We start from the raw sequence: 19,331 nt of genomic DNA on the forward strand, positions 1-19,331 counted from the left end.
CAGAAAGAGCTGAGGAGAGTCCCAGATGAGGGCTCACTCAGCAGCCGCGGAGCAGAAGCCAGGGGGAGTTGCAGTGACGCGCCCGTGAGCTCCGCCGGCAGCCAGCTGTGCCTGAGTGACAGAGTCCCAGGCCGAGAGGCCCGAGCGAGCCCCAGGCCCCGATAAGCACCCACCAAGGAGTGAGCCGGTGTGTAGCTGGACGCCCATCCCCAGACACAAAGAACCACCAACGCACCGATGTCTGAGGGCGTCCGCCACCGGATATGAACTTTTTTCAAGACAGTGAATCTTGAAACCAGAGAAAAAATAGAGAATTTTAACTTGTTCCATTGGAAGATTTTTTTCACTTATTTCAAGCTAAAATATTTATTGGAATTCAAATTTAGACAGAAACAAAGTGAATAATATTATTTTATTATCACGTTGATGCAGCACATGGTTCAGTTAGCTTTGTATAAACACGTGTTAGAAATGTTCTTCAATCAGCTCTTTTTACTCTCATTTCACAGCCAGTACTTTTTACTTTTACTTGAGTAAAGAAGTTGAAACAGTACTTGGAGTATTTTTAACAGTAGTACTTCTACTTCAGTACAGACTGTATGTACTTTTACCACCTGTGTCTGAGACCTCCTTCAGGGTCCACCTGAAGCTCTCAGTCTGCTGTGGAAAAAGGAAATCCAGGTGAGTTTCTCCTGATCACCTGAGGCCATCATTACTGTGTGAACCCACACACCACTCCTCACTCCTCCCACCCGCTGCACACAGTCACTGAGTACAGACCGGCTGATTCCTGTAAAGGGAGAGGCAAGAAGAGGCGGAGCAACAGCTGAAAAACAAGAAGCTCAACGTCATTTTGCAGAAGTGAAAGTGTGAGAGAGCAGCAGCAGAGCTGCAGTCGAGTCCTGTTTGTCTCTAAAAGAAGATTCACTGGAGTCCATCAGGTTTCTCTCAGCAACAGTGGTGAGTGCAGCTGATCACACTTCCTGCTTCTACACAAATCTTCACTCTGTTCACTTCATCAGGCTCTAGAGCGCCACCTCATTTCTCCATGGTGCCACTTAGGCTACGTCCACACTCGCCCGGATAGATTTGAAAACAGCACTCCGCGTCCACACTAGTGTTTTCAGTCGTTTTCACAGAGTTGTGCGTCCACATTAAGACGGCTGAAAACGCTTACGTTCCAGTCCTGCGCATGCGTGAAACGCAAGACGATTCGACTGGTCTCATTTCTGTCTGCCGCTTATTCACTTTCCGGCTGTTTGAAACGTCGCAGCAGAGGTGGAGGAAAAGCACCGAGTTTTAAAATGGACTAACAATGAGGTGGAGTTGTTGCTGCGAGTAACACAAAAGTACAAAGTTGCAAAAGCGAGAGAGAATTAAAGAATTTGAAGAAAAGCTCTGTGGAGCATGTGCAGACTGATATTCATCTTTAATAGGACTGTCAAAACTGCAGCTGTATAATGCTCTCCACTATCTTTGTTTAATTGGTCACATGCCTGCATCACATGACTAACATGCATCATTGTTTTAGAAAGTCTCTGTTTTCACTGTTCACTGTGACACAAACGCACCGTCTCCAAATTATTTACTTTCCGGCTGTTTGAATCGTCGCAGCAGAGGTGAGCAGCGTGATAGGAGTGGATGTAGCTGTGGGTAATGAGAAAAGATGAAAAGAACGATTGATAACTTTTTCGTTAAGGCCGGTGCTCTGACACGGAGCCATCAACCTCTCAGTGTCTAACACTGGTCTGCAGACGGCATCAGATAATGAGCCACATTAGATGGACTCTGAGCCCACTGACAGTAAAAGGGTGAAGTGTAGACATTTGGAAGAGAGCGGCCTGACCAGTTTCTCTGACTATGATACTGTAAAGCTGACAACATGATGCATTTACTGTGGTGAGTGTGCAAAGACCATGGCAGGTGTTGTGCCAAGGTAGGGATCCCCAACAGGATCTGTTTCCCTGCGTCAGGAACATCGGCTGGGCAGGGAAAGCGGACCCAACGCACTCCGCCTCCATCACGACCAACTAGACGTGGAAGGAGTGATGTTTTAGTGACAACATGAAAGATGAGTGTGACCGTTCAGTTTGTGGGTTACAACAGAAAATGATACATTTATTGTTCTCGTGTGTTATCGGACGGGATCATTTTAACAAACCGAGGACATTTTCCTGATAATTATCTGTATCCTCCTGTAACTTTACTGTTTAAAGAGCTAAAACCTCCAACATTTCAGGATCAATAAGTCCTTATAAGACGTGTTTGTGAGCTAAAAATCAAGAATGTGGGATACTGTTTGTCTGTGTCAGCCAAACAACTTCACATCTTTGTAACGACTGTTAAAAAGATGTTCATCCTGTTGATCCTGTTCATCTGGACGCTGCACTGTACAGCAGACACGACGTTGTTCAGTTTGTGTTTCAGATGAACCAGTTTGTGTCTGAATGTGTTGCTGGGTCTCCACCAGTTACTCTGACAACTGAAGGTTCAAGATTTTTATTTTGACATTTGCACACAGGACCAACAGTCCATGCACAGTGGAATACTTGTGCAGAGCTTTCCAAGTCAAATCACACTTTAACAATATAAAGACAGAAAAAGCAGGAGGATAGAAATGAAGTCCGGAGTAGGGTAGTCGTACTATTTTCTATATACAAAGAAAAAGAAGAAAATGTACAGAGAGTGTGTAGTTCTCTACCTCTTATCGCACTCACAGTGTTGCACATTTGTTCCACAGATCTGTTTCACAAGTCTGTTGTGAGCGTATTGCCCGATGGTCAGTGAACCGATGATACATTCAAAGTGAGGTTAAGTAGTGCTGTGTTATTTTAAGTGTTCAGTGTGTTTTTGTTTGCCGTCAGTCTGACAGTTGTGGGGAAGAAGCTGTTGAAGAATCTTGTTCTGTGTGTGATGCTGCTGTCCGCTCTGTTGTGTCTGAGATTGTATGTGCAGCTTTGTATGTGCAGGTCCATGGATGCAAGTGTTGTTCCCATAATCCTCTCTGCAGACTTTATGACTCTGCAGAGCCTTCCTCTCTGTCTGTGTAGTGTTTCCTTACCAGACAGTGATGCCTGCGGTGAGGATGCTGTCTATCAGTCCTCTGCAGGCCTGGGTGAGAGGGTGGTGGTTCATGCCAGCTTTCCTGAGCAGCCGAATGAAATAAAGCCTTTGCTGGGCTTTTTTCACAGTTGCTGTAGTGTTGAGAGTCCAGCTCAGGTCTGATGTAACCTGCAGTCCCAGGAATCTGTGGCTGTTTGCCCTCTCCACCTCCGTCCCTTTGACGATAAGAGGTTGCAGGGGAGGGAGTTCTTCCAAAAGTGCAGTATTCATTCCTTGGTCCGTGTTGAGGATGAGGTGAAGAAGCTTCTGTGATGAGTAGAAACTTAAAGAAGTCCAGACGCTTTTCTCTCCAAGCTCCTCAGACTACTGACGCTTGTTTCTCTCTTTGTAAAATGAAATTTAAAGTGAATTTTGAATCAAATGTTTCTCTTCTTTCTCCCTCAGAGTGCAGACATGTCTGCTGCCAGCAATCTGCGATCTGAAGATCAGTTTCTGTGCTCCATCTGTCTGGATGTGTTCACTGATCCAGTCTCTACACCATGTGGACACAACTTCTGCAAAACCTGCATCAGTCAGCACTGGGACATGAGTCAGAGCTGTCAGTGTCCCATGTGTAAAGAGACTTTCTACACTCGACCTCAGCTGAAGATCAACACCTTCATCTCTGAGATGGTTGCTCAGTTCAGACGTGAAGCTCAGCAGAAAGCCAGCAGCAGCAGCTCAGAGCAACAAGCTGCCAAACCAGGAGAAGTTCCCTGTGACGTCTGCACTGGAACCAGACTGAAGGCCCTGAAGTCCTGCCTGGTGTGTCAGACCTCCTACTGTCAGACTCACCTGGAGCCTCATCTGATACTGAAAGGCCTGAAAAAACATCAGCTGGTTGATGCTGTGGAGAACCTGGAAGGCAGGATGTGCACGAAGCACGATAAACTCCTGGAGCTGTTCTGTAAGACCGACCAGACATGTGTCTGCATGCTCTGCCCTGTTTTAGACCACAAGAACCACGAGTTTGTTCCTCTGAGAGAAGAATATGAAGGAAAGAAGGCAGAGCTGGAGAAGACAGAGGCTGAGATTCAGCAGATGATCCAGAAGAGACGACTGAAGATTCAGGAGATCACAGAGTCGGTGAAGATGAGTAAAGATGCTGCAGACAGACAGAAAGCAGAAGGTGTTCAGGTCCTCATGGCTCTGATGGAGTCTGTTGAGAGACGCCTGAAGGAGCTCATGAAGGAGATCGAAGACAAACAGGAAGCTACAGAGAAACAGGCTGAAGGTCTCATCAAAGATCTGGAACAGGAAATCTCTGAGCTGATGGAGAGAAGCTCTGAGGTGGAGCAGCTCTCACACTCTGAAGACCATGTTAAGGTTCGTTCGAGTTAGGGAAGAGAAGAAAGCAAGCCCAAGTCGAAGTAGGTGTCAAAAATAGTGATCTTTATTACACTCTGTGCACAAGAGTGGGAAAAGACAATTTGCAATCGAATCCTCTCGTCAACTGAAGCATCAGTCTCCTTATATTGCCTTTATGACATCACAGTTGGATCTTTACTGGAAATGATCTCAAATGATAACAATTCCCCGCCTATCCCAAAGTTCTCCCTTATATAGACATCAACTGCTACTCTTAAAAGAAAAACAAGTGTGTATTACATTGTGCATTTTGTGAAAGTGTATTTATCAGAAAAACTGTCCTCAGATGACCCTCCTATTATTACTAAGTGTGTAGGTGAACGTGCGTGTGTTACATAAGTGCGTGCATGTAGTTACAGGCCGGCGTACGTGCAGAACCACACGCAGGCCTGCCAGGCCCAACAGGACTCGTGGGTCTGTATAGTGTGACTGCTCTGCTCTAACGTGCAACAACTTTATATAAACAGTCAGTGTACATTAATATTTGCTCAAAGTAACACAGATGTAATCAAAAGATTATACTGTCAACAGATTCAACAATGGCAAATGAATAATCAATGATAACTGATTGTGAGAATACAAAATAAAATATCTCCTGATCACACTCCTCCTCTTTGGCCTTTTGAAAAAAGGCCAACATTTAGAGATATTGTGTCACTCCTCCGTCCAGGCGGCTTCTCGCAACGGCATCATATGTTCCGGACCAGCTGACCCAGCTGAACCAGAAGCTATGGCCCTGCTCACCAGATTACCCAACACCTGCCTCACCAGAGGAATGAGACAACACCCGATCAGCAACAAACCTAGAAAAACTAGAAGAGAAAACATGGCAGACATAAACAATCCCTTATATTGCCCAAAAACAGATGTGAACCAATCTCCCAGCCTTGAGTTCACGCCTGATTGCTCATGCATGGTTCTAGATAACGTTTTCAAATTTTCCAGCGCCCGCGTGACTGTTCCGTCCGGAGCTGTATTGTTGGGAATAAAGGTGCAACATAAATCTCCGAACATCGCGCAAACGCCTCCCTTCTCGGCCAATAACATGTCCAGCGCCATGCGATTTTGGATTCCCATTAACGACGTCGGACCTAATTGTTCTGCAAGACCTTCCACCGCGTCCCTGGTGAGATTAGAGAGTCTCAACACATTATAATGAACATAATTAATGCGATCAACATTTTTATTTGGAGTCACCCACAGAAACACACTTTCAAACCCGGCCGCTATCTGATCAACTAACTTATACTCATCTGGAACTCCTCGGGGAACTCCTATTGAGTCTATCCAGGTTGGCGAGTCCCGTCTTGGATCATACTTGTGGATAGCTCCTGTGGCTCTCCTCCGTCTGGCTGTAGACACATTCGCACCTTGCTGTGGAATTGTCTCTAGCCTACTGCCTATGAGCATCAAAGGTGCAGCTAAGCGCACCAGAGCACACGTTCCCACACTCCCCAAGGGAACCTGCACCAAAAGGGTGTACTCCCCACAATAATAATATAGCCCACCTCTCGCCCAGGTGCCTATAATTGTGCTTGGGTCACTTACATCATTGGTAGTCCTACCTGTGATTGTCCTCTGGCACCAGCTTGGATTAATCCTTCCTAGCCTAAATCTCACTCTGTCTGTAGAAAACTCAAAACATGTATAATTATCTCGTTTTGGTGTGAATGAACCTGGTTGTGTGCGTTTATCAATTGGCGGATATAAACCTGACAAAGTGGTGCAGTTACCTGTGTCCACCGCCTCTCTAGTTAATCTCAACATGCAATTATATCCCCACTCATCCTCTGGATACAGAGGAGCGGGTTCAGTAAACAAATGTGGTCGAGCGGTAGCACAAGCAACACAATCAACCACTTTCTGCTCCTTAGCATTTTGAGCCACCCAATCTAACCAAAGATTCCTATCTCCAAAACCTGTGGCACGCTCTATCAACTCCTGAGGTTTTAACCTAGTATAATCAGTGGCAACAAACCATTTTTGTTCTGGATCCTTGTAAGTAACTGTCTCTACGGGATCCGTTTGCACCGTGAGATTCAGTGCTGAGTCATTTCCCAGCGGTTTAGACCTGGGATTAAATAAATTCACCCGAATTAACCCGAATGGATCTGTCCCTACTTTATCTACCCCTACTACTAAATAAAACGCACCTCCATCAAACCCAGGTTCAGGGAGTTCACTCCATGGTCCTAGGGAAAGAGTAATAGGGTTATTTGTAACAGAATAATCTCTCTGAATAGCTATTCCTTCAAGGGCCGGTGGCACCGTTGGCTGCCATCCTACTCCTGTCCACGCGACCACATCCTGCCAAGAACACCACTGATCCGTTACGTAAGTGTGGATGTCACTATCCCATGATGGGCCCCACACCGACTTAGGGTAACACATCATTGGATGATAACAAACCCACACATTATATGTTCTCCAGCTATTCCCGTCACCCGAGCATTTAATTACCTCACACAAATCGAATGTGAACGCTGTTGTGGATCCATTAACATACCCAAACTCGACTCCGCCACTGGCTTTGAGACACCCATCATTCCCACCTGAACCAACCGCACGCTTGACTTTTTTCGACGATTTGATCTGTTCGGGCTCTGGAGCAGATAAACCTCTGTGTCTGGGCAATTCACCTGTCTGCCAAAAAACAAAGAAACACGTTATAACACTTATTAACCCCAACACCCCCGTTATTTTCCAATTTTCCCACAATTTCATGATGACTGTTCCCAGGCTCGTTTCCTTTTACTCTATACTAAAAAGATGAAGTTACAAAAAGAGTATAAGGTTATGAGTATAAAAATATGCGAGTAACATACAAAACTATTACGATTCCTTCAAACTATCAAATACTTTAGACTAGAGCCCTAGCCTATTTAAGAGCCTGTAATGGATTCCTCCTTGGCGCGTGACGCTCCTCTTCTTTCTTCGCCTCACTCAGGTAGACTACTGAGGAGGACCGTAGCACAGGTGGAACGAGTATTATTCTGGCTCTATGTTCCCTCCTGCGTCGATTGGGTGGAAGCTAGCTCCAACAAACTCTCGTCCGCGACTGCACACTGAGACCAATGGAACCAGGTCTCCCCTTTCCCCTTTAGACGGACAGCACTGGTGGTTCGGGCAATTACTTCGAAAGGTCCGGTCCACCTCGGGTCTCTCCACTTTCGCTTGATGACCTTCAGCCACACCGCCTTGGCATCGGGGATGGACCTGTCCTCCGCTTTCACCCCTTCTCCAACCTGTTGTGTGAAACTAGACACAAGAGCTTTTAATTCTTTCCAACATTCAATATGTTTTCTATTACTTTTTACACTTTCTTCCGCCGGAACTGTTGTCCATGGACCTGGAAACTGTCGTCCTGTCAACAGCTCATATGGTGTGAAACCTGTGGATTGATTAACACAACATCTTATTATCATCAATGCAACTGGCAGGGCTGCTACCCAATTTAGCCCCGTGTGAGCTGAAATCTTAGCAATTTTATTCTTCAGATTTAGATTCATTCTTTCTACCTTTCCCTGCGACTGGGGGTGATATACCGTGCCAAATCTATGTTGTAACCCCAGCTTCTGTTCTACCTCTGCCAAATCTTTGTTTTTGAAATGAGTCCCATTGTCGGACCTAATCCGCTTAGGGAAACCATGCCGGGGGATGTAATGATTGATTAAACACTTAATCACACTTTTTGCATCCTCCCTCTTGGTAGGCCATGCCTCAGGCCAACCCGTCAAAGCATCTACACTTACCAGTAGATATCGAACTCCTCCTGGACCTGGATCAATCATGTCAGTGAAATCAATGACAATCTCTTCACCTGGTCTTTCTGGAATGGGGAACTTACCTGCCTCTGGTTTAATCACTGGCTTCGGATTGTGCTTCCCACAGATCAGACACGTCCTAGCCTTTTCCTTGATCATATCCTTCAAAAAGGGATGCCACCAATGGCACAGATGTCTCCCCATCTGGGCGACACCTACATGTCCAAGGCCGTGCGCTTCGGCAATCTTCTGTTTTGCCAAGTTGGCTGTCAACACTGGTCGACCGTCAGGTCCTCGCCAGAGACCTCCTTCTTCCCAGGCTCCTCGACTCTTCCAGATCCCTTTCTCTTCTGGGGCAGCCTCCCCTTGGGCCTTCCTGGCCTCCTCTAGCATGTTAACTCCTGATTCTTCTTCCACCGTTATTTGTACCATCTGTCGTGATGCTTTATAACCCGCTGCCTCTTTTGCAGCTCGATCGGCTTCCTGATTTCCTCTGGCCATCAGGCTGGTCCCTGAGGAGTGGCCTTTGCATTTTATGATGCTCACCTCCTCTGGATCTCCCAAGGCCTGCTCAAGTTCCTCCATTTCCTTTTTGTGGCAGATTGGTGCGTTATCTGCTGTCCTGAATCCTGCTCTTCTCCATTGGGCCAGCTCCACATGAGCCGCTCCAAAAGCATAAGCTGAGTCCGTGTAAATGTTGACTCTTTTTCCTTTTGCAAGTCTCAAAGCTCGACTTAGAGCAATTACTTCTGCTCTTTGGGCTGACTGCTGCCCTTCAAGTCTTCCAGCCTCCTTCACTTCAAATGCCGCCCCTTTTCTGCAAACTACCGCGTAGCCTGCTTTTAATCCTTCATCATCCCTGTAGCAGCATCCATCAGTGAACCAATCTTCAGCTCCTGTCAGAGGTTCTGCTTTCAAGTCTTCTCTTATCTTCTCGTCCACTTCAGCTCTCTTTGCGCAGTCATGAGGTTCTCCTCCTGACTCCATTAAATCTGCCATGTTAATTCCTTCATGTGTGAAGGTCAAGTTAGGAGCGTCTAAAACTCTACACACTCTCTGTTGTGTAAGAGGTGTCATGGTGAAGGCTTGTGAGTTAACATATGCCACCACACTGTGGGTGGTCAGCACCTTCAACGGATGGTCCCTCACTATATGTGCTGTCTTTTGTATAATTTTTGACACCCCAATGGCATGCTGAGTGCATCTCGGGTGCCTTGTCTCTAATGAATTCAGCCTGATGCTGACGTACATAAGTACATCTCTTCCTCCCCCTTTTTTCTGAAACAACACCCCATTAGCTATCCCGTGTGTTTCAGAAACATCAAGATAGAAGGGTTGTTCGTAATTAGGGATAGCAAGATCAGCCGATCTGGATAAGTCCTGTTTTAATGCAATAAATGCCGACTCAGTGGCCGATGTCCATGGCAGTTCAGCCTTAAGATTTCTGACACCTGCCGTTTTTACCAAATCCCTCAACAGGGCTGTTTTGCCTGCATAATTTGGAATGAAGTGCCGGCTGTATCCTGTTAACCCCAAGAATGAGAGCAACTCCTTAACCGTACGCGGTCTTGGATGTGTCAAAATCTGATCACGATGAGTGTTTAGCAGACCCACTGATTTGTGAGCAATGACACGGCCCAGAAATGTTACTTCTGGCCGGACCAACTGCAACTTTTCTTTACTGACCTTGAAACCGCACTCAGCGAGTCTCTTCAGTATGGTAAGTGAAGCTGCCGTGCATGCCGAAGCAGACGGAGCTGCAATGAGCAAATCATCAACATATTGCACTAGTGAACACCCCTCTGGGAGATGGCATGGCGATAAAGCTTCTTTCAACACTTGGTTGAAAATGCCAGGGGAAAGTGCAAACCCTTGTGGCAACCTTGTGTATCTGTACTGTTGTCCCCCATATGTGAATGAAAAAATGTCCCTCAGAGACTCATGCAATGGGAGACAGAAAAATGCATTCGCTAAATCAATACATGTAAACCACTTCTGATCTGGTGTTAATGCCGTCAAGGCTGTGTATGGGTTTGGGACTGGCACCGTGTCAGTACGTAGAATGGCATTGATGGCTCTTAAGTCATGTGCCATTCTGTACTTTCCTGTCCCATGCTTCTCTACTGGCAAAATAGGAGTATTCCAGTAGGATTGAGAGGGCTCAAGCACCCCTACTTTCAATAGCCCCTCAATGGTTTCTGCAATTCCCTCCTCAGCTTCTCTCTTTTGCCTATACTGTGGTTTCCAAATTGGCGTTTCAGACTTCAGCTGGAACAAAACGGGCGAACACGTTGCCTGGCCCACATCCGTAGGCCCTGCTGACCACAAAGTGTCAGGAAGAGTCGCAAGTGCGGCAACTGCATCCGCATGGTCTGTTCTTTCTCTCCCATGAATTCTTGAGATTTGTTGATGCTCCAACATCACTGTGTCCTCTGATTGACAAGTGATACGATAAATTTTGCGTTTTGGCGAGTACCAAACGTCTGGAATCTGAGTAGCTTGCCAGCCAGGTTCCTCGAGGGCTCTTTTGACCATCGTCCCCAGCTCCTTCGCCTGATGACTCTCATGGACCGCCAATGTTATATGGGGCACTGAATCAGGTCCCATTTTGAACCAAGGCCGTTGTTCGTCGGTTAATTTTACTGCTGCCGCGACGCCCTCCGGACCGACATAGATGTTTTGAGAACACACATTCCAAGTCTGGCCTTCAAGGTCAGACTGGAACAGGTCCCTGTAAATTTCATCCTCATTTCTATCATAATAGAGGGTGACATGGAACGGATCCCTGGGGGGAGAGAAGACTGCCAAGGCCATAATCCAAGGTTTCCACAACTGATATTGTCTTAGTATGCCTTCTTCCACCACACGACCCCAATAGATGTCAGCGGTCGTTTGTTCACAGTCTTTCAGCAAGTACTGGTTCTTTGAAAATGTCCCCAGGCACGGAAACTCTTTTCCTCCTGGAAGTGTCACTGTTAGTCCATCAGCTGAACACATGATGGTGGCCCCCAATTTAATGAGCAGATCCCTGCCCATCAAGTTCACAGGCACATGGGGAGACACCACATAGCTGTGCTTCAATGTCTGTTTTCCCAGCACCGTCAGGGCTGGATTGGTTGTTGGCAGCGTCATTGGTACCCCAGAAAACCCAACAACACTGACCACATGGTTGGAAAGTGTGGCACTGTTTGGTTTTTGTTTCAGTGTTGAATAGGTAGCCCCAGTGTCCACAAGGAAGGTCATTTCATCGCCTTCCACACTCATTGACAACATAGGATCTGCCACTCCCATGTTGTCTGGTCTCTGTGGGTCCCGTCAGTACAGCTCCTCCTCTCCGCCCCAGTATCCCAGGGGATACTGAGCCGCTGGCGCCATGCCTGGGTTTGGAGCTTGATGTCCCCTTGTCTGGCCCACTCTGCCTCGAAAAGTTCCCTGTGCCTGGGGTGATGATGAATAACCTGCTTCTTGCTGTCGTGGTGTAGGACAATTACGAGCCCAATGTCCTCGTCCTCCACACCTTAGGCATACATTCGGGTCCAGCATAGGTCCCCCCAGACCACGGCCCCTTGGTCCACCTCCCCTTTGGGATCCACCACGTCCCCTCAGCGACCTAGTAGCCCCCCAATTCCCCGCGGGTCTTCCTTGCCTTGGGAATTCATTGGCGGGCCATCGGTCATCAGGGTACAGAACCGGATTCAAATCTGGCCAATCAGGCCCCGGATCGCCCCGTGGCTGCGCCACCAGCATCCTCTTAGGTCCATCTTTAGTTTCCTTTTTCTTTTCGTTTTGTTTTTCTCTCGCCTCTGCCAATTTCAATTTCACTAGCTGCCCTTGCGCCTCCTCCAACTCCTGTTTTTTCTTGTTCACCTCGTCTTTCTCCAGCTCAAGTCGATGTATAATGTGCCTCTCCCATTTTGCTGAATCCGCCACCGCAAAATCAGGATTCTTTTGTAAATCTGTTCTTACTCGTTCTGGGAGACCTGCTAATACTGCAGATCGGAACCACGCCCTTGGTTCACCATTCTGCCCAGGATGTTCACCAGTTTGAAGAATCCACTGTTCTTTTGCATGCTCCATATACTCTCTAGGGGAATGTTCTGGGGTCCAAACAATCCTAGGTGTAGTGCCCATGTTATGAGTCGGATACTTCTCACGCACTGCGTCAGAGAGAGCATTTCGCACCCTTGCATAGGGGACGTCGTTTGGTTGGCATACAGTTCTTGCTATCTCTTCTACATCTGCGAGGCCTCCTCCTCTGAAGGTCCTCCCACCGATAGCTCGGAAATCTCCCAGAGCCAATTCCTCTCCTTCTGTAAGACTTCCTAGTCTCCTCAACCAAGCGGCTCCTCCCTCCGTGATTGGGGGCAGCTGCTTCACCAGAGCCTCAAGATCTCTGATATTGTAGGGGTGGTAGACTGGTTCACCCCTTCCTCCCTTCAATAAAGGCATTGTGAGGGATAATTCCTCCTCTGTGTCACCCTGCCCTTCTTCAGTTGGCAATGCAACAGTCTTCCTCTGGTTCTTCTCAAAGATGGACAGTCTTTTATCTCTTGGTTCCTCCAGAACCCTCCCAGAGCGAAGGGTCGTCCTTCCCGTGGGAGTCTGAAACTTTGGGGCAAATCCTCCCCTTTGCAGGTTTGACACTTCTCTAGATTTTCGTGTGTTGCTTTCTACTGAGGCCGCCAAGTCCTTTTCCAAGGCATAAAGTGTTTGTGCCACGCTACGTGGTGTTGCTACGCCTTCCTCCTCCAATTTTCTCAAGAGTCGTTCCAGCTGTATCACGGCCTCCCGATTGTCAGATTCTTTTCCGAAAACGTGGCCTTGCCACTGTTCCTTCTCAGAATCATCAACCGTTGACCTCTGATTAGTTTTTCGGGTCGCCTTTGATGGCGCCTTCTGATACTGCATTGAAGGTGAGTCTTCCTCTGAAGTCCAGACCTCCTGGGATGGATTTTCCTGGCTGGGCTGTTGCAATGTCACCTGTCCGGTACTTGTAGACGCCACAGGTTGAGCTTCTTCTGTAGCTCTATCTGGGCTAAAAAGAGAGGGAGGAATCAAGATCAACCCCCGTGTAGTAATTCCTTGTGATGTCCCAGCAACTGGGTGAGGCTGACTTACCTCTGATGCAGCTGCCGCTGATTGAGACTGCATTGCTTTCTGTGCAGGTACCCCTGATTGTGGCTGCACTACTCCTGTGTCTGCCTCCACTGTGGCTGGAGCAGATGTCGATGGTGGAGGATTCTCCTGTAAGTTGACAATTCCACCTGTCACTTTTCCTGTTTTTCCTTCCGGCCCCCACATAGTACCACCCTCCAGAGCCACCACTGGACAAATATAAGGTGGGGGTGGGCCACTCAGGAAGTCCTTCAGGCTGGGATATAGCTTTCCTTCAGCCTCAGCTTCCTTTTTTAAGGCTGGCTGGATGTCGTTCACTTCCTCTTGCATCCAGTGGGAAACACCTTGGGAGATAATCATAAGCTTACAATACTTACTTTGTTTTTCCATCATAAGTTTCTTTTCAGCCTTTATTTTTCTCCCCTGGAAACGTCCTAAAGATTCCTCTTCAAGCTCCTTGATTCTCTCTTCACATTTCTCCCCTTGTCGTTGAAAGAGGAAGTGCAGAGGGATTCTGTCCTCCAATGTCTTCTGTTGATTTTCACATAATTCCTTCACTTCTTTTTCTAAATCCTGACACTGACGGGCAATCTCTTTTGAAGACGTCCCTTCAGTCATTTTAATGGCTTTCTTCAATTCCTGTATTTGCTCCTTCAGTGGCTTGTATCTCTTTCCCCCTCCAGGGGTCGCCTTTTCTTCTTCAGCCATTTTGCTTTTTGACCTCACTTACCTTACCAAAATGGCCGGTCTTAGGCTCCTCCCCTAGGGGTTGCCTCGTTGTATTTTCCTTTCGGCAGTCAGAATCTCACAAGCTGGTCAAGCCGAACTTCCGCTAGGCTCCAGCCTGAGAGAGAGAGACCGCCCACAGACACACACACACACACACCCTCTAATCCTCCTTTCAAGCTCAAAGCTTGACAAACGTCTAATCTAACAGTTTTAAGCACGCAAAGCCAGCGAAAATTCACTCTCACATTCACTTCCCTAACAACTACAAAGTTTTCCCATACAAGAATAATCCAAACAATCTACCATGCACCGTTTTCCCTCCTTATACGAGAGACTCAACCAACTTTTAAAAGCTTTATTTACACAACATCAAATAGAGCACAGATCTCTGCCTTTTCCAGGTAGAGAAAGAAATACGACCCAACTAAAAATCTCCCAACAATCACACACAGTTCTCAAATTTTGTCAAGATATTTATCCCCGCCTCCTACCTTACTGGAGTTTTACACAAGGGATCATTACTCATGGAATTCTATTAAACCATAATCACCTTAGGAAATCACCAACACAAGACTACAAGGTTTAGTTTATTTAATATACTGAAATCTTTTAACCAAACTTCTGAGACCCCCTTTCACCTAACGAAAAGAAGCTCAGAAGGACAGAAAGGGAGAAATAGGGCCGCAGCTGTACACACACACACTCCGCTCGTACTCGCGCGCGTGTGCCCGCTACTGCGCAGCACCACACAACCCCTCCCCTCTGGGAGAGATACACACACACTCTCTGTTCCCTGAGAGCGAGAGAAGAGAAAGGCGTTTTCGTTTTTTCACACACTCTGAATCCACACAGAAAAAGTTCAACAACACAAGACAGTTTATACAATTTACACTTTTAAATGCACAGACACACGAATAATTTATATACAGTATACACGGGCCCCATAGACGTCATATACCAGAAGAGGTTACTCCTAACTTTTTGACTAATTTAAAAGCACCTATAGCCCAGGCCTAGCCTTGCTGGTCAATACACACCTCGGGAACGCCCTCCCGATAGCGCTCAAATTCCTAAAAAACACCATATGCCAGAACAACTTTATCTCACTTCTCTATTTCTCTGCTGGTGTTGCTAAATTTTTGACTAATTTAAAAGCATCTTTCAGCCCAGAGCCTAGCTCTTGCTGATCAATTACCCGTCTCAAGTACGCCGCCTTGAAAACGGCCTCATTACTAAGTTCTAGTACTTTAAAACTGCTTCCCCGCCCGGACACCTGGAACTCCACCAGCTGCGTGAAAGGCAATGAAATCCTGGCTCACGCTTTTGGCTATACTTAAAGTTCACAAGCTCCTGACGTTTAAATAGGAGGCAGCCAGGTCTAACCTTCTTAATCAATCAATGCAGTAGAAGGCAATCACTCATAGATTACCTGGCCATTAAGGGCGTCCCAAAATTCCCTCGGTAGGCCAACCGAGCTTAACCATAACAACGCGTCCGTTGCATGTGGCGTCTGCCAAAACGCTGAACAACTGCATTCCTAGAGAGCCTAGCTTCTCAGTCCTAAACGAATTTACCTGTTTTTAAAAGCCTCACGGTGAGCTCTCAGCCCCCCCGTTTAATTATCTGAAGCCCGAGACCATCTCTGCTACCCTATTAAAACCAAATTATCCCTACACTACCGATTGACTGGCTGGCATCCCAGTCAACCCACAGATAAACCTCTTAAACCGTATTTATTTGTTTCCACACACCTTAAACCGTATTAACTTAAACACATAACTTCTTAACTCAAAATTCACCCCCAAAATGAACAACAATGAATTTAGTCAGACTACTATGCCCTATTTTAAAACTAATTAGTCAAGATCACTATGGACCAACGCCAGAAGCCCAGACTGAGTGAATATTATTTAATTAAATTTAGTTTTAACTTCCAATATAGAGCCTTTGGATAAAAATCAACAGGTGGCACTCACCTTTTCTTATGTCGCCTGGCGTCACTCAGATAGGCTGCTGGCCTTCGCCCCCTTTGTCACCTTCCCCGACGAGCTGCAGGTTGCAACTCCTCCCCACCCGGAGTTTCGGCACCAGGTTGTTAAGGTTCGTTCGAGTTAGGGAAGAGAAGAAAGCAAGCCCAAGTCGAAGTAGGTGTCAAAAATAGTGATCTTTATTACACTCTGTGCACAAGAGTGGGAAAAGACAATTTGCAATCGAATCCTCTCGTCAACTGAAGCATCAGTCTCCTTATATTGCCTTTATGACATCACAGTTGGATCTTTACTGGAAATGATCTCAAATGATAACAATTCCCCGCCTATCCCAAAGTTCTCCCTTATATAGACATCAACTGCTACTCTTAAAAGAAAAACAAGTGTGTATTACATTGTGCATTTTGTGAAAGTGTATTTATCAGAAAAACTGTCCTCAGATGACCCTCCTATTATTACTAAGTGTGTAGGTGAACGTGCGTGTGTTACATAAGTGCGTGCATGTAGTTACAGGCCGGCGTACGTGCAGAACCACACGCAGGCCTGCCAGGCCCAACAGGACTCGTGGGTCTGTATAGTGTGACTGCTCTGCTCTAACGTGCAACAACTTTATATAAACAGTCAGTGTACATTAATATTTGCTCAAAGTAACACAGATGTAATCAAAAGATTATACTGTCAACAGATTCAACAATGGCAAATGAATAATCAATGATAACTGATTGTGAGAATACAAAATAAAATATCTCCTGATCACAACCACCTCCACCTCCTGCAAAGCTTCTCCTCCCTGAAAGCTGCTCCACCCAGCAAGGACTGGACAGAGGTCAGAGTTCATCCACCATCATATGAGGGGACTGTGGGGAGAGCTGTGGCTCAGCTGGAGGAGACAGTCTGGAAACCCATGAAGAAGAAGCTGTTTGAGGCTGAGCTGCAGAGGGTGCAGCAGCATGAGGTGGATGTGACTCTGGATCCTGATACAGCTCATCCTAAACTCATCCTGTCTGATGATGGAAAACAAGTTTATCATAGTGATGTGAGGAAGAATCTTCCAGACAACCCAGAGAGATTTTCTAAGTGTGTTTGTGTTTTAGGAGAGCAGAGTTTCTCTTCAGGCAGATTTTACTTTGATGTTCAGGTTAAAGGAAAGACTGAGTGGGATTTAGGAGTGGCCCCAGAGTCGATCAACAGGAAGGGAAAAATCACAGCAAGTCCTCAGGATGGTTTCTGGACTGTGTGGCTGAGAAATGGAAATGAGTACAAAGCTGGTGCTGACCCTCCAGTCCCCCTCTGTCTTCATCCTGGTCCTGAGAAGGTGGGGGTGTTTGTGGATTATGAGGAGGGTCTGGTCTCCTTTTATGATGTAGGTGCTGCAGCTCTGATCTACTCCTTTACTGGCTGCTCCTTCACTCACAAACTCCACCCATTCTTCTGTCCCTGTTTGAATGATGGAGGTAAAAACTCTGCACCTCTGATCATCTGTCCTGTCAATCAAACTGATCAACGACTGATTTAATTTGATGAACTGATTGATTTTTCTTGAAGGGAACAAATGAACATGTTGAGTGTAAATCCTCTACAGTCTCCATGTTTCTATAGAATCTGATCATCAGGACTCTGATTCACACTTTGATTCTCATGGAGTTTGATTTGAACAGAAGAAAAGTTGAATCAGGAAATGTTCCCACTGATGGAGACTCGAGCTGAAGAGCAAATATCAGAGAACAAATGTCCAAAAGCTTCATTTCCAATAAAGTTTGTTCAATGCTTTGAGTGAATCCAGACTCATGTGTGGCTGTTATACGGAGCATCAGAGTCCAGCTGAGTTATGTTGGATACAAACTGCTTATTTTGGCTCTGTGAGGAGTTTTGTTCACTGAAAACTGATGAGACGGATAATATTCAAAGAACTCTGTAGAGATTCATGCATCCATGTTCTCCACCTGCAGGTGTGGAGGAGAAAGGTGGAGCACAGACTGCTGCATCCTTCCAGTCACATCATTTTGATGATTATATTTGCATGTTGTGATGATTTGGGTTAAAGACAAACAGAGTTGAACGGCTGCAGTCACAGCATGAAGACGATGCTGAAGCTGAGCTGTCAGTGAACATGTTTCACTGTGATTTGATTTGAAGAATAGAAAGTGTGTGTGGCTGCTGACAGCTGCAGTCTCTGCTAGTCTGCATAACACACACACAACTTTCCCCCTGAGGCAACGATGCAGCAACAACACAAAGAACAGCTGCAGACACACACACACACTGTTAAAGAACACTTTACTGTTTAAGGCAGAATTCCTCAGTAACAATGATTTGAGTCTACTGTGTCTACTGTGGTTTCCAACATACAATCTACTGAAACATGTTTTTCTTTCTGCCGTACAAACTATTTGATCACAACATCTTTGCTTTTTTCCTCCAATCGTTTATTCTGATTATTTTATTTAGTTTAACTAAGAAAAGCTTAAAATTTAACTCTTAACCTGTGTAGGAATGTTTAGCTTATTTTAGAGTTTAGAAATATGTTATCATAGAATGTAGAATTATTGTAGGGACACTGTTTGTAAAGTAATAAAGGCCTCACTCTCTTGTGAAGTTAGGAGTAGATTTTGGAAGGCTTCTCCCCCACTGAGTGGAAATTCCCCAGAGGATGTCTTAAGGTGGGGGTGTTAACATTTGTAACTGTGGGGGGAGTTTTATGACCCCTAGGGAGTCATCTACACCCACAGTGTTTTAACTGTCACGCACACACATCCACACGCACACTCACTCATGTGCACTCACACATACACACAGGTATGCGCACACACTCACTCACGAGCACTCACATAGACACGTGGGAACGTGCACATGTAGGCATTCACGTGCTCGTGCACATAGACACAGACAGAGTTTGCAGCACACCGTAGGGGGTTTTTTATGATGGGGTCGCTTCTATAAAGCTGGCTGTAACTAACAAAGGGGTGAAGATTTTTGCAGAGGGACACCGGCCTCATCTTCCCTTCTAGAAGTGCATGCTTAAATGAAGAAGAGTAAAGATAAATGAAGATGAATAAAGTTTTGTGAAAATGACTACTGAGTCCGGTGCCATCTCTGGATACTCGAGGAATAAAAAGAACCGGGGTAAAACTGATTTCTCAACAGTTTTGGTGCCGAAACCCGGGATTCGCTCGAGGCTCAGAGATGAATTGGCAGAGCTGAGATCGTGAAACGAGGCGAACAGAGAGCTAGCTCACATGATTAAAAGGTAAGCACGACCTGTTTA

The 19,331-nt window shown here is 46.1% G+C and overlaps 1 protein-coding gene across 1 annotated transcript; it reads left to right on the plus strand.

Annotated features, from left to right (window-relative positions):
* Positions 1–880: 880 nt before the first annotated feature.
* LOC146634833 (E3 ubiquitin-protein ligase TRIM21-like) lies at positions 881–17,582 on the plus strand. Its single transcript, XM_085349967.1, has 4 exons — positions 881–960; positions 3,508–4,428; positions 11,453–11,457; positions 16,847–17,582. Exons 2-4 carry the CDS (start codon positions 3,517–3,519, stop codon positions 17,580–17,582), a joined length of 1,653 nt encoding a protein of 550 aa, XP_085206093.1. The 5' UTR covers positions 881–960; positions 3,508–3,516.
* Positions 17,583–19,331: the final 1,749 nt, after the last annotated feature.

Source organism: Diplotaxodon limnothrissa, linkage group LG3, assembly GCF_057381915.1.
Source record: "Diplotaxodon limnothrissa isolate DT_005_m linkage group LG3, D_limnothrissa_male_GT1.1, whole genome shotgun sequence".
NCBI lineage: Eukaryota > Metazoa > Chordata > Actinopteri > Cichliformes > Cichlidae > Diplotaxodon > Diplotaxodon limnothrissa.